This window comes from Gallinula chloropus (assembly GCF_964237585.1).
Source record: "Gallinula chloropus genome assembly, chromosome: 24".
Classification (NCBI taxonomy): Eukaryota; Metazoa; Chordata; class Aves; order Gruiformes; family Rallidae; genus Gallinula; species Gallinula chloropus.
This window is the reverse complement of record NC_140109.1, coordinates 2,554,509-2,569,835: the sequence shown is the minus strand read 5'-3', so window position 1 is coordinate 2,569,835 and position 15,327 is coordinate 2,554,509. Positions and strand designations below refer to the sequence as shown.

At 49.8% G+C, this 15,327-nt stretch overlaps 1 protein-coding gene across 1 annotated transcript in view; it reads right to left on the bottom strand.

Moving 5' to 3' along the window:
* Nucleotides 1–14,027, bottom strand: part of NCAPD3 (non-SMC condensin II complex subunit D3) — a 19,807-nt gene extending 5,780 nt beyond the window's left edge. Inside the window, exons 1-21 of the mRNA XM_084274922.1 lie at nucleotides 13,866–14,027; nucleotides 13,205–13,375; nucleotides 12,795–12,856; nucleotides 12,445–12,532; nucleotides 11,197–11,330; nucleotides 10,511–10,583; nucleotides 9,838–9,963; nucleotides 9,405–9,657; nucleotides 8,774–8,836; nucleotides 8,554–8,637; nucleotides 7,783–7,856; nucleotides 6,707–6,841; nucleotides 5,799–6,016; nucleotides 4,256–4,447; nucleotides 3,855–3,952; nucleotides 3,623–3,738; nucleotides 3,394–3,501; nucleotides 2,896–3,007; nucleotides 2,708–2,800; nucleotides 1,472–1,710; nucleotides 659–738 (exon numbers count right to left, since the gene is read on the bottom strand). Coding sequence (XP_084131048.1) covers nucleotides 659–738; nucleotides 1,472–1,710; nucleotides 2,708–2,800; nucleotides 2,896–3,007; nucleotides 3,394–3,501; nucleotides 3,623–3,738; nucleotides 3,855–3,952; nucleotides 4,256–4,447; nucleotides 5,799–6,016; nucleotides 6,707–6,841; nucleotides 7,783–7,856; nucleotides 8,554–8,637; nucleotides 8,774–8,836; nucleotides 9,405–9,657; nucleotides 9,838–9,963; nucleotides 10,511–10,583; nucleotides 11,197–11,330; nucleotides 12,445–12,532; nucleotides 12,795–12,856; nucleotides 13,205–13,375; nucleotides 13,866–14,012 — 2,666 coding nt within the window. The 5' untranslated portion in view covers nucleotides 14,013–14,027. The remainder of the gene's footprint in view (nucleotides 1–658; nucleotides 739–1,471; nucleotides 1,711–2,707; nucleotides 2,801–2,895; nucleotides 3,008–3,393; nucleotides 3,502–3,622; nucleotides 3,739–3,854; nucleotides 3,953–4,255; nucleotides 4,448–5,798; nucleotides 6,017–6,706; nucleotides 6,842–7,782; nucleotides 7,857–8,553; nucleotides 8,638–8,773; nucleotides 8,837–9,404; nucleotides 9,658–9,837; nucleotides 9,964–10,510; nucleotides 10,584–11,196; nucleotides 11,331–12,444; nucleotides 12,533–12,794; nucleotides 12,857–13,204; nucleotides 13,376–13,865) is intronic.
* Nucleotides 14,028–15,327: the final 1,300 nt, after the last annotated feature.

Genomic DNA, 15,327 nt, shown 5'->3' with positions numbered 1-15,327 from the left:
AAAAAGCATGAACATGCACTAGTAAGCAAGGGTAGGTTGCCAGCCATGGAAACTCCAAGACAGACAGTTTCAGGTAGAAGCAAGCAGCAAGCTGCCCAAAGCTCCTCTGCATCCAGTGTCCCATCCCAAGAGGAACCTGCCCCACTCATTTCTCACACAACCAAGCAGCTCAAGGCTTTGAAACCTACAACAACTTTAGAGACACACACATAAAGCCAGCGTGCACAATTCCTCTTACGTGTCAAAGCACTGCAACAGGCAGCAGGTTTACAAGGACAACGTGTACCGTGGGAGAAAAAGAGACAACATTTAATTCTACTCCTAAAACAGAACCTGCACTTAAGATGGAGCTTGTCAGAAAACTGTGAGGGTGATTTCATAAAGGCTTGCTCCTAAAATTCCTTTTAATTGGATAGCTGAGAGTCCAACCCAAAGCACAACTGCTGTTTTGAGGACAGCCAAGAACGCAGAGCTCACTGCCATGGGACCTTTGAATGGCTTGGAAGGAGGGCTCACCTCTGCTCCCCACTGCAGACCCCAAAGCGTGAACAACAAGGTTAATGGGAGAATAATCTCCAGAAGGTGCAAGACTGAGACTCCTCTTGACTACACCTCAGTTCTTTGACTCCACCATTATTTCTATGGGTGAGTGTTTTACCTGACAATATCTGGATCTGGATCCACCAGGACACTGACAAAACGGAAGAAGAGACAGTCTTTCCATTTCACAAACTCCTCCTACAAGAAATCAGCAGACAATAAATTATCAGCCTGAATCAGGAAAAACACAGCATGAACCTCCAGACTGTTTCCAGGCTGGTATCTGATGGGGCCCAGCAGAACAGATGTCAGGTGAAGTGTGAGCCGGACAGCTTCAGCTGGAGGGCACACCGAATAAACCTCAGGAAGATGATGTTTTGAAGGATGCTTTCAACAACATAAACACCACAGCAGCAAGCATCCAGGTTCACCACAGGTATCAACAAAAATGTACAAGTGCGAAAAAGCCTCTTCTCCCAGCCCAAGGCCAACGTGCTCTTCAGCACTGTTCCCGCAGTCAAACGCACTCTGGATCTGCCTTGGCTGGTGTCATGTGAACATCAGGAGGGCAAACATATTGAGCCTTTTAACATTCATGTCTTTAGAAAAGTAAGCAGAGACAGGAGGAGAAGGTGGTACTGTGATGCTTGTTATATTCATCCACAGAGGAGCAACACTGAAGCAAATGGATAGAGACAAAGTGAAGACAATACAAGGGGCACCTATCAACTAAAAATCATCTCGTTATCCAGCTGTGGTGAGTTTCCTTAGTTGATTTCTGTCCCACTAGCAAAACACGTGGTAACAGGACATATGGTTTAAAATTGCCATGATTAAGTACAGATTAATCAAGGTGCCAGCAGCACCCCTACTGGTCAGGCTGCCAGCGTCCAGCACCGGCAGCAGACACGTGACTGGGGCCTCCATTTACCTGCAGAAGGTTGGTCAGCATGATCAGCGTCTGCTTACGGATGAAGGGATTTGGATCCTTGAGGCACAAAGAGATGTTGGGGATGTATCTGTCCACCATGGAGGTGTAGCGGACACACAGATCGCACATCACGATGACGACGTTATTGCGAACGGCCACGTCCCGCGACACCTCCAGCTCCCGAGCCAGAGCTGGAATGCATTTCTTGGCCAGGTCCTCGTGCTGCAAACACAGTTTACCTGCAAAACAGGGGTGAGACTGTCAGCACTGTGAATAGATTCCTCTTCCCAACCGCCACAGCCCGGCTCGCTGCCTCCGTGGAGCCCAGCGTGAGCCAAAGAAGGAATCGGGAAGTAAACAGAGGACTAAACAAGAAACACACACTGAAACTTGATGAGCAATCTGCACGACCTCTCAAAGAAATGACACTTCAAGGAGTTCTTCCAAACTCCGTAGACCTATAGTGTGGGCCTCTCTGCCAAATTCCCTCCTTCACAAAGAACTATTTCTGCGCACGGGGTTTTATTCAAAGCAGCTAAATAGAACAGCCCCAGCTGTCACAGGCAGAGCAGGGAGACACCCACCTCCAAGGGCACCACCAAGCAGACTTAAAAGCAAGTAGCCAGCATGCTAACAGCACTGTTCCCTGTTTCCAAGCTCTGCACAAACATTCCCAAAGCAGTTAAAGAAAGAACACTGGTTATCCTCTGTCCACATGAGGAGAGGCCTGTTCCTAACCACAAAAGTGCTATAAACCCAGAACTTTCTCTGAGTATTCTCCCTACCACTGGGAGATACAGATTTGGCCAGGCTTCTCAAAGAAGCTGAGAACCTCATACCAAGGAGAACAAGAAGCTACATGCAGTCATTCTGCCCTGAACTGCACCAGAACCACCAAGTCTTCTTCATCCTCTGTTGAGCACCGTGCTAGAGTGTAAGGTGACCCTTCAGCCATACAGCAACTGCCTCCAAGTACAAGGACAGTACTCTTCTGGAGGGTGTTGAGAATTACTGATCACTCTTAATGCATTAACCACCTTGAGGAACAGCCACACTGATAGTAGTGTTGTTACAGACCGAATGACTTGCTCCCATGGATGCTTGCTGAAGTGCTGAGCTGAGGACAAGCATCAGGCGCTGCAGCTCTCCCTTACAACTGGCATGGCTTTTGCACAGAGCTACAAGCAGCAAGGGTGGGAGCTGGATATGGAGGGGCACACGTCTGCGTGCACTTACCTAGAGTAATGATCGCATGCGCTCTGACCACTGGAGGCATGGCTGATCCCCTGAACTGGGACAGCAGCTGAGAGGCTGGAGTTTCCTCATCATCTGGAGGAACAGACAGAGGGAAAGAGCAGATTAGGAATGAAAACATGCTTTCCTGTTGGGTTGGTTGCCTGTAAGCATGAGATCAAGAGCCTCACATTGGTCCTTGTCGGCAGAAGCCAAAATGGATTGAATCAAAAGAAAGACACGTTTCTCCACTTTGGCTGGACAGAGCTGTGCAGCCTCACCCAAGATGAAGAGGTGCCTCACCTGCAGAGAAAGAGCAACACTGCAGTCACAAGCTGCTAATTAAGTCAGTAATTGGTGTGGGAATTCTCCCAAGACAACTTAAAATTCCCCTTGCTCCTTTCCAGACAATGGCTACACCACAGGCGAAGCTTTGAACCAGAAACTGGGGGGTGTGTGTGTGATACGCTATAACCCTCACACATCTACTAACACCACTGAAATACCCATGACATTTTAACACCAATCATAACCTTGAAGCCACTGCTGATGTGCACAACTGGTGCCCACAAGTGCTGGATTTGTTCCAAGCTTACGTGTTGTCCTGTATTATCACAGTTACTCGCCTGGACTTCAAGCAACACCAGTTTCCAGTATGCCTACATCCTTTGAAGGGCAACCCAGCTTACCAAGAGATCTTCCTGCAGCTGCTCTGCTCCATCCTCTTTGAGGACTATGCTAGAAACATAGCTTTCACAGGTGGATACTAGATCTCCACACACCTGGTTGAGCAGCTCCTGTTCCGTAATGAAACACAAGTCATTAATCAGGCAGCAGGTAGCTGTGGGAATCCCTAATCTGAAAGTCTTTGTATGCTTTTAGTAAGCACACATTAAAAGAGGTTTTTTTAAGTCACACCTGTGCCTTCTCTGGCACGTCTGCACACGCGTGGCACAGCTTCTGCAGAGCTTCTATAGCTGGGCTAATCGCCTCCAAGGGACACTGAGACTCCCACAGCCAGCACTTGATACTATCTGAAATGAGATCACACGGGGTAAAATGAGCAGTTCCAAAGCTGACTGAGAAATAACTGTTAAGCTGGGAGGCCTGGATCCTGCCTTCCCCTCTGTAGTCTCTTGGGGCCACTCACCAACCAGCCTCTCGCAGGTGCTTTTAGGAAGGTGCTTTGCGACATGACCGATGACGCACAGTATGTGTCCTGCGGTATCGGTGCTCACGCTCTGCTGCCTGAACAACAACCGAGCAGACACATGAGCATTAGCACTACACACTACCACCAAACCACAGCAGAACAGCCCTTTCACCTGGGACATGCATTATTGAGCAGACCTGTCGAGCCAAATGAACGCTCAGAAAGCTTAAGGGACAAGTCAGTTACTGCAGCAATGTGAGAACTGACTGCCTGACTATGGAACTGCGAGCCGAGCAGCCGAGAGCAATCTGCCTGCGGAAGGACAAACTGCCCTCGCTTGCTTTGCTCCTCTTCACCCCCCTGCAGAACAGAAGGAGGAGTTCAAAGCACATGAATACCTGCTGATATTGTCCCAGGACTCAATGACCTTGGAGTAATCCAGCTTGGGTGAAGAACCTGCCACCTTAGCAAGCAACATCCAAGCTGGTATGGCATGCTCCGTTTCCACATGGGACAGGACGCTCTTAATGAAAGCAGAGGTGAACTTGTTCTGCCTGGACCATATATGAAAAGCTTTGCTCAGGTAACGGCTGCAAGGGGAAGAGAGAAGGAAAAAGTGAAAGGAGGAGTAAACAGAACACTTGGTCTCACACAGCAGCAGGAAAAGCCAACATCCCTGTCTGGGATACAGTGGGCAACACAACAAAGCTGGCGCCCGGCATTCCCGTTCCTTGGAGTGTGCTGGCATTTCCACTAGTGGTATTTCAGCCTTTCAGTTGGCATGGCCATAGCGCTCTGCACCACTGAGGCAGAAGCTCCACCCCACAGCAGGACAACTCAAGAAAACACAGGCTGGGCAGGCTGTACCAAAGACTTTCCAGGAGCTGACACCTCATCCCCGTAACAGGACAGGACACAGAACCATTCAGGCATCAGAACTCGCTCCTCTTTCTATTTAACCTGAATTCCCTACTTCCTGCTGGAAGAGTTGAGAGATTTATCGAGCTGCAAGGTGCTCTGAGGTCACGAAGAAGAAGGTGCCATGAGCCTGCAAACTATGTCATAAAGCAGCCCAAATTAGAACCCCGACAGCTTCGCAGATTGGCGAGGCAGCGCAGCCAGCACCTCGCTTTCTATTTCGGAGCTATTATGCCCTGTTGACTAATAAACATGCAGCTGTCTGTAATCAATGTTGTGTCCTTGCCATGCTGTGTCTCATCTCATTTCTTCTGCTTCTTCCCACGGCATTCTGCAAAAGGCAGAATACTTCTATTTGTCATAAGACAAGTAACATATTGCACACAAGAACTAATAAAAGGCAATGTTCTTCTCTCTTTATATATCCTCTCTTGCTTCTGCCATCAGAACACCTCCTCTGGACTTACATATTCACGCTGCTTGGCAGCGTGTCAGCAACGGCATGGCACACTCCTGCGCGTGAACGGGCGAGTTCAGGGAGAGAGCCTGGGTAACAAGAGCAGCAAATGGAAATACTTCCACCAAGGAAACCACGCTCTTCTCTGCCAGTCTGACCGTGCTTCCACAGCCCCAATGTCCCAGGAACAGGCAAAGCAGTGCAAGCCCCTCGCAATACAACAGTTTCCAGCTCTAGTAGGGAATTCCAGCAGCTTAAAAAACCCCACCACCAAGGGTAGTTTTGTGTCCTTGCACAGTAGATGGCACGCAAACTACGATACCTAAAGGTCTGTGGCCTCAGAGTATAACACAATACTCTTATCTCAGTGCTCCAGTCAACAGACAGCTTCCCTCCGTAAAGGCAAAGTTGTGAGTTCTAACAGGATTAAAAGTCTAAAAGATAATGATGTGGATTTGGCCCCGGGGTGCTAACACAGCAAAGGCAGCACAGACACCAGGCACAGCAGACAAGGGGCTGCTAAAGAAATGCCACCAGAGCCCACAAGGAAGGGAAGAGGCACTTACGTCAACTCCTTGTTTTCCGAAGTCAAGAGGGTCAGGAGGTCCCACGCTAGAGCCTGCTTTCCATCTTCATTCCTGAATTTATTGCATTTGATGTGTTGCAGCAAGAGCTGGTCAAGGGAATCTAAGGCCTTTTCTTGGACAGAGCTTTCAGCGTCCATTACAGCAGGCACCACTCCGTTCAACCAGGCCTTCTGCACTAGAACGTTGTCAGGCTGGGACTGCAAAGAACATGCATAGCATGAGAAACACTCTGAAATCCTCCCAGGCTCCTGTGTGTGGTGAGATCAGAGGCCTCCTAAACCTCCTGACTCCTGCTCAACTAGCATACCACTCAACTAGTGGGACACGGGGCCTTGTGTCCCCGTGACATCATGCAGTGACACCTGTGACCGAGCTGCACTATCTGATTTTGGAAGCCCTATGAATAATTCCAACAGTACAGCAATACAACCACAGAGGGGATGATTTCACACTTCAAAAGAAGAAAGCTTTGCTCAATATAAACCCTACACTCCAAGACTAGGGTACCAACCCCTGGAGAACGCCCAGGAAAGAGGAGAACCATGGTGGTGCCATCACCTCCGTGGGACAGCTGAGCAAAGTGATTCAGCCTTTTTTTTTTTTTTTTAAACTTGAGAAGGCCAGCAACATAAACACTATCTCTGAGCCACATGAATCAACAGCCAGGAACATAAATGTTACCGACAGTTGGAAGCATCCCACACAAATCACGGCTATGGATAAGAATGAGTCATGACTCCCGAGTCAAAAGGTAATCAAAAAATTAAAACAGAGTCATGAAACGAAATTCACTGAAGGAACAACTGACATGTACCAGGTTTGTCTGCTTCCTCCTCCTTTTAACCCACCCCAGCTCTGCCTGGGAATTCACAGGACTGTTTCCTTACCAGAAGGAGCTCCATTATGGACTGCAAAGCCTGCTTCCGCACAGAAACCGCAGGGTCCCGGCAGCGATCCTGGAGAGCGGACAAGTCTTCCCTGGTACAAGGGATCATTCTGTACTTCAGGATGTTTGTAAAAACCTGCAAGTCAAAGGCTGGCGTGACTTTCCTGGGAGCAACGGCCATACATGCTGGGCACCCAATCAGAATGGCCATCTACTCCCTGCCAACGTTAATCAGAGGTTAATTTATCTCGCCCAGAGCAAAACAGCACAGTAACAGTTCATGCACACTGGGCACCACCAGAGACGTCAAATGGAACAGGAAGCATCTTGTCAGTCATTCTGATTTTATGATGGCATTAGGATAGAGCAAATGTCACCATTTCCCTTGAAAAATCAGGTGTCCCTTGCACGAACATGTCCCATTTACCCAGCAGTAAGGAAAAGGGGATTTCCTCCTCCTCCTTTTTTTTTTTTGACAGAAAAGCATCAGAACAAAATCACTATAAAGCCATGGGAATCCCAAATCAATGTGTGAGCTGAGAGGAAGAGCTGGGGTGAAGAGGACTACCAGAGGAAGGCAGACAACAGCAGCTGAGAATTCCTTACAGCAACAAGCCTCCCATTGGAGCCGATCTCTCCGAAAGCGAACGGCTTCATTGAAAAAAACCCAGCAACAGGCAGAGCAGCTCGTTCCTCAGAAAGCAGCTGGATGTGCCCTAATCTCTTTGTTAACAAGGTCAAACCGAAGCGAGCAGTGAAGGCGCTCCAGTTGATAAGGAAGTTGCTTAATTGAAATGCCTGTTGACATTTGAGAAGAGCCTCTCTGCCTAAATGACGGAGAAAGAGAACGCCAGCAAGAGCACTCGAAAAAATCTTCCATCATCGTGCCTGCGTTACTGGCTTCTCAGGAGGGAGCGAGTGGGACCTCACTAAGGCCTGGGGACACTCTGTGGGGAGAGCAAGGAGCTGCAGGCAGGCACAGTTACACAGAGTTTGCTATGGGACTGCAGCCTAGTGATTGGTTTCAAGGGCGTTCTGGGCAATCACTGAGAAGGAAGCGCGCAAAAAACACCCTACCTGGAGAGCAGATTTCCTCACGTTGGTTTTCTCATCTCCAGCTCTCAGTCTCAGCATGGACATGACTTCTTTTCCTGTTCCAAACCGTGATAACAAGCAATTACCCACACACCGAAAGCTGCACAGCACCCAGGAGGGACAGAGACACTCAGCTGAGCAGTTAGGAAGAAAAGCTTTTACGTGGAAGAGGACAAGAAAAGGACTCAGAAGGAAAATCATGGCCACAAAAGCCAACCTTCACACTGCTTTTGTGCTATCAGCAAGTTAGAACCAGCTGGTGCCCACTCTGCATCACGCTCGGCTCTCAACTCCAGCCAGCACCCAATGCTGCAGAGAAGCGAATCCTGCCCTACGTAACGGCGCTCAAAGGCAACATGCCTCATGTAGGAAATCGTATTAGTTCTTTGTGCACTGAGCAAGAGATTTAATTGCCTTAAAATTCATGAAGTTACAAGTACGACATCCCACATCAATTACCATCCTTTGTGGAAAGGATAAATTACCTGCTTTACAACAGGTGTTACCGCCGCAGTAGCGCAAACGAACATGGGTATTTCGAGATTAAATGTATTTTTCAGGCTCGAGTGGAAACAGTATTTCTTTACAGCTGGCACTCCCAGCCCCTTCATCACCCAGAAGGGCTTCTGAAGAGCTCTCAGAAAGCTCTTGCTGCTTTCTTTGAAAAATGGACAATGGAAGCCCTTTGGAAAGCCTAATTTCAATTAAGGGTTGGGAAAGTTATCTAAAAAGGCTAGTGTAATTTTGACGTACCGTCAAGCGCAGCAGTACTGCTGCTGTCTGTCAACTCAATGGTTCTGAAGGTCGGTAAGGTCTTCAGTGGATGGTTGGACATACCTGAAAGTTGAAGGTTTAAGAATAAATCACCCAAGTAAGACGGCTCACCGCTGAACAGAGCACCCTGCATATGCCCTTGGTTCTACACATAAACCTATTTGGAGGTAAAGGTGCCAAGAACACAAGGACTCCGTACCTTCTGCACTGACCGTCAGGCTCGCAGTGTTTGTGTTCGTTTCCGAGGCTGTATAGTCAGAGTCTGCCAAAAAGAAATGAAAAGGAAAAATGAAAAAGAGAGGAAAAAAAAGGGAAATTAAATGAAGCATCTTAATGCTGGATACTCTGTCATTCCAAATTTTTTTCAGGCAAGTCATCTAACCGTAGGATGCTGCGTGCATGGCTCTGAACCGTGCCATCTGGCCTTTCCCACACCTGAGGGAGTTCAGAACGCCAGTCAGGAGCAGAACAGCTTCGCAGAAGCAAAAGGCAACTCAAGATTTAATCAAGTCAGGCAAGAATCAGCAACCTTTTCTTGTTTTTATTTTTTTCTTTTTCCCAGTGAGCAATTTCAGTTGTCTGGAAATATCCTTCCAAGGTATCTCATGAAAGAATCTATTTAGAACCGATATTTGAGAATAAATCCCTTCCAAACACACAGCTTCAAGAGCAACAAGGCACATCTACTACTCCTCACAACAACACAGCACACAAAGTCGCTACTTGAAGATGTTTAAGTTCCTGATAACCCGTTCTCCTATTTCCCCACCAGTTCTTCCCCAGACTGTTCAAGAAATATTTTCACTATCTAGCCTAGGGTTAGCACTTACAGCTTTGCAGCAAGTCCTGTATGCTCTCCAAGGCAGCAGCAGTTTTCATTTCGAGACAGTGGGCGAAGGTGCTTAAAGCTTTGCTGCGGACCACGGGCGCTCTGTCTGAACACCGGCCAAACACCATGTCCTGCACTAAGAACTTATGCTTCAGAAACTTCTGCTGATCCAGGGATAAGGAGTCGTCCGAGTTCTTCTCCGGCACATCCAGCAAAGCTAACGCCACATCAAGAGCAAACACTCTGTAGGCAACCTGTTTGGGAGAAAAAGCACAAGGCACTCTGTTAGTGTGAGCCAAAAAGCGGGTACTGCCTCCTCACCTTACCCACCTCTAGCTCCCAGCAACAACAGCAGCAGCACTACTTGGTACTGAACCCTTCATCCCTGAAATGCTGCTTAATCTGAACCCTGAACACCAAGGAGACATGCTTACCTTGGCGTTGCGTGAGAATTTATAAAGCCAAGCGATGAAGTCGGCAAACTCTGTACAAGGCAGCTTATTCAGCAAGGTCACCAAGGCCTGGGCGGCGTAGGTGCGATAGTCAGCCTTGTCTGGGACCTGAAAGACAGGGGGAATGGCATGGTGCAGTGTCTGGATGCTCGCAGAGAAGTCATTGTTTGGATTTAACGAGGTGATACGGTCACACTCAGCAGTGCCACAGCCTCCTCAGTCAGTACAGCAGCACTCACCCATGGTACACAGCACACTCTCCAAGGCAAAGGTGGAGCCTGGAGCAGGTACCTCTACCTGGCACTGCTCCACTAGTTCACTAGGTGAGGAGCTCTTGCTACCCTCATTCTCCTCTAGCAAAACAGTGGTGAACTGGCAAATTTTGGACAGGTCACAAGTAGGGGACAGTCAGTTGTCACCGAGGGGGGAGAGTTTTCACCCACAGTACCCTCCCGGGGCGCGACACTATTTTTAAGACCCCTGAAAACTCTGGTAAAGGTTGTGAGGCAACCGGGCTGCCAGGAAACTTGCTAAGGATGGAAATCTTATCATTCCTTACAAGATGCAGTGAAATAGGATTTCCAAGCTGTTTACAGATCCTGCAAGGGATCCATGGCTGAGCTCCTCAGCGCGAGACTCAACTAGCCTGGCATACCTTGGTACAGATGTGCTGCAGCAATATTCGAAGCACGGGAAAAGCAGCTTCTTTCAGCTCATCTACTACAGAACTGCGTGGAAGAAGGAATAAATAAGAGGCAGGTTTTAATGAGGCTGTTTAACAGAGTGAAAATCCAGTTGAGGACATTCCTTTTGGGAATGCATTGCAAAGCCTGGCTTTCCAGGCACAAAACTGTCTCTTCCAATATTTCTTTCCACAAGTAAAAGGACAGCATGAAAGCTTTATCACCTGTGATCTACTCGCAGTATGCTGCCTGGGGATCTCTGCACAACCCACCCTTTCCTACACCATGGATCCCCACACCCAGGGCCTAACAGACACAGGCAAAGCACATCGTTAAACAGGAGAAAGCAAAGAGCTGAGGAGGAATTAGGTCCATATTAAGCTTTCATCTCCTTTACAATACTTTGTAGTAAGCTACAAGGCCCGAAGGACTGGTACAAGGCAATCCACCGAGGTCCTTCCCACTCTCTGCTGCTTTCCTGTCAAGCAGCACCTCCTTTCCCACATGCCCATGAGTTGAGCAAATTCCCACTTACAGATATTTTAATTAAGCCTCATTTGCACAACCAACTTCCAGGTCAGTGCCGGTTTGTCTCATCCCGTTATCTGCTGAGCAGCCAAAGGAAGCCAGGCTAACAAGTCAGAGCTCAGTACCTCACCTGATGAACTTTACAGCCTGGTTCCTGGCACTGATCACAGCCGATGTGATTGCAAGGACCGCGCATCTGGAACCCATGCTGTTTTCCAGCAGAAGAATGACATTGAGGAGTCGCTGGAAGACACAGCGGAGAATCTGGGGGGGGGAGGAGAAAGGAAAAAGGGAGGTTTTCCAGGTTCGTTTTCCAGGTTTATTTCAGAGCCACTAATACCCCAGCTTGCTAGCCCAGTGCTATCTCACACGCATTTCCAGATGCATAAAAGCATGCTCACGCCCTGAGTTCCAAAGCCCCGTCTACAAGAGCACACAGAGAAGCAGGAGACAGCACAGCACACCCAGCAGTTCAATAAGATTAAAAAAGGTAAAGCTGCAGACGTTTTTTGGGTAGAACCAGGTGCTTTCTGCCATGACAGACTGCTCTCCCTGCTTCCCATCATCTGCACGTACTGTGCTGCACAACCCACCGCCACAGCACGCTACCGAGCGGTGCTGGAGCTCCACCTAGCAGGAACAAGAACGTTCTGGGCAAACACAGCAGCCTGGAATGCTTTCTTTTTTGGGTTTAAGATACAGGGATCTAACAGCACTGGGGGTATCCTCAGGTTTTGGTTTGTTTGCCACGAGAGTCAGAATTCAATGCCACAAAGGGCATCCTCACACAGGAAATAGATGCAGGAAAAAGGGAGTAGGTGGGGGAAAAAAACCACCTGGCATCAGACCCAGGGAACATGCACACACACCTCCCAAAGTAAAACTACTGCAATAACTGAAAGGAAAGCAAGGAAAAATGATGTGCGGAGGAGGAGAGAAGTGACTCCCTCTCTGTAGCAATGTATCCAGACTCATTAATGCCCTAATATGATCAGGCCTGGGGAAGCTAGTGAAGATTGGAATGCAGTAACAGGAGAGCAGATGTCTGTGAGAACAGGAGCTTGTGAGAAATAAGCTTGTGAGATAAGAAATTGCAAGACTGTTAACAACTGCCTTATAAAGGAATAACATGACTGCGTAGCTTTAACCAGTTATTAGCAATAGTGAGACACATGTAAGGTGGGTGAACAGAGTATATAACCAATAGCAGTGTAATGCAACTTGTGTACTGATATAGAAACCTATATAAGCTCTGTGTGTGTGTCAATAAATGAGCTCAGCATTAATCACATTGATCAGAGTTGGGTCCGTTACTCCAACTCCAGCACCTCTCTTCACTGTGGCAGTGAGAACTTGAAAGATTTCATCCAGCCTTTACCTTGTTTTCAGGACCATGCAGAGGGGAGCACAGGAGCCGCAGCCCACAATAGGCCAGCTCAGGAATGGACTTGGCTTCAGCAACATTCCTAAGCAAAAGGAGGCAAAGGCACGTCTCCATCTCTCAGCAGAGAAACACAAAACACAATTTCTCTACAACCACACGTGCTCGCTGACTGGAAAACATTCAATATTCACTGAATGTTTCCTGTTAGCTCACTGGCACCCTTCTAATTCTCTGCAGTGAAAGAAATCACCACTTTCCCTTTCACATAAACAGGATAATAACAGCCCAGGTGCCAAGCGCTCTAACGCCCAAAGCGCCGTATGAACACAGAGATAGCTGCTCACATTGCTGCTGAAAAATCCATCTCATGTATGACTGGCTCCAAGCTTGTCATCTCCACAAAGATCTGCAAGGAAAGGAACCAAGCTCACTGAGTCACTGCTGGGGATTGGGCAAAGCACAGAGAACTGGAGCCCAGCTTTCCAACTTTAGTACCTCCCTTGAAGGGGAACCCCAAAGCCCAGAAGCTCGAAATGATGTGTGTTTCTGCCCTGGGCACAGAGGGGATTGAGCACCTGAGAATAAAACTGGTGCCAGCCAGCCACAGAGCAGGCACCCTGCTCCACAAGTTACACCAACAGTCTGATCAGGGGACCAGTTTATGAAAGGCAGGGCTGCCATCACTTCCCCCCCACCCCGCCCCCCAAAAGCCTGCCTGAGGGGACACACAGTTCCTCAAGAAGAATCTCTTTACCCGCAGGCAGTTCTGCACACAGTGAGGCTTCTCCTTCAGGGAGAACTTGGACAGAAGCCGTAAGAAGTTTTTCAGAAGGAGGAAGACCGAGTTGCGGACTTGAAGGAGATCGTCGTTTGAAAAGTAAACGTCTTCACAATCCTCTTCCTCCTCCTCTGCTCCCTCTTCTGTCTGTATGGGTAGAGAAGAGAAACAGCCCCATCCTGTATCCTGCCCCACAGCACTGCCCAAGCTCTTCCACACGTTTTGGTGCCAGAGTTCTCAGGTGAGGTCTTACGTGATGCCATACCCAAAACCCTACAACTTAATGGAGTCAGGGGGAACCCAACCAAAAGCCAGACAGAAAGACAGATGCTGGGTACAAAACAAAGGAAGCTCCAACACAGCCCGTTCTCATTCTGAGGGAAGAAGTCCCTCACAACTGAAAACAATCCTCCCAATTCTAACCTGACACTTGGAGATTCACCATGAGTAGTTCCCACTGTACCCATGGAATAACCCTTATCACGACCCCACAGCACCAACCTCCACCCCCCCAAACATTAAAACTCACAGCTGAGCACAGCAAAGGAAGCATAACACTGACCTAGAAGTGAAACAGCTTGCCAACAATTTGCTTATTAATAGAGAGTGACAGCTGAGGAGCACACAGACATCTTACGTTGCTGCTCCGGCACGGCTTCCCTTTCTTTCTGTTTCTCCTGGTGTCGGCCTGGGAGCCCTGAGCCTGCCCCTTCTTTCTCTTCCTCAGCTGCTCCTGTTGCTGAGGCCAGGTTTTCGTGAGGGTGTAGAGACATTTATCAAACATGATCTGATGGAACAGCTGGTTCACAATGCTGCCTGCCCAGGAAAGACAACATCAGCCAGGCAAGGTACAGAACATCAGACTGCTGGCCACCTCTCCTCTTGCTGACAGCCAAGGAGGTGGCCAGGACAAAAGCACCATCCCATGAGCCTAAGAGACCTCAGGAGAAGAAAAGGGAATTGCCTGGACAAAGCCAAACTGCCCCAGAATTACACAGCCACCAGTGACGACGCTGTCAGACAGGGTCACCAGCTGAGTGACCCCTCTAGCATGGCAAAGACAAGCAAAGCCTTAGAACACACGTTAGCCTCCAGTCCAAAGGATACCACTGGGAATTAACGGGCTAGAAAACTCCAGTTGCTGGTTACTTTAAACCATTCCCAACACAGGCCTGCCCAGAAGAGCTGCCTGGTGAAATCCGCTCTGGCTACAGAGTAGAATAGCAATAAGCTTCTGCCATCACTGGGTGTTGCTGTCAGACTGGAGGGACACGTGTGGTTCCTTCCAGCTCCTTACACCCTTTGGACTCCCCTGGCAGCCCAGCAACCATCAAACCACAGCAGAGACCAAGCTGTAACCAGCACAAAGAGCCACAAAGGAGCTGCCAGCATGGCTGGCCACAGCCCCTGAGAACACCAGGGAGAGAACAGCCGACAGCTCAAACGCCATCACCCCTTCCACCCTCGGGGGGCTTCTGTAACTGCGAGACACCCGGTTTCACGGGGGGAGGGGGGGAAGATGTCCTCCCGGAGGGAAAAGAGGCACATCCCCTGACTCACCTGGGATCTCCAACAGCAGGAAGTACAACCCGGCGGCGTGCAGGGCGCAGACCCTCTGCTGGGCGCTCGCCCCCCTGCCCTGTCCCGCCTGCACGAAGTGGTGCAGCACAGCGACCAGGGCGTTCTGCGGGGAGCCGTTGTCAGCCAGCAAGGCCCAGATGCTCTGCGGCAAAGCAGGCGCGTCAGTGAGCCGCGGGGCACCCCACCCCGACAGCCGCCAGCCCCGTTACAGCCCCCCCGCCCCCGACAGCCGCCGTCCCGGCCCCATTACCCCCTCCCCCCCGGCAACCGCCGTCCCGGCCCCGTTACCCCCTCCCCCCCGACAGCCGCCGGCCCGGCCCCGTTACCCCCTGCCCCACCCCCGACAGCCGCCGGCCCGGCCCCGTTACCCCCCCCCGCCCCCCCCCCGACAGCCGCCGGCCCGGCCCCGTTACCCCCCCCCCGCCCCCCCCCCGACAGCCGCCGGCCCGGCCCCGTTACCCCCCCCCGCCCCCGACAGCCGCCGGCCCGGCCCCGTTACCCGCCCCCCGCCGCGTATC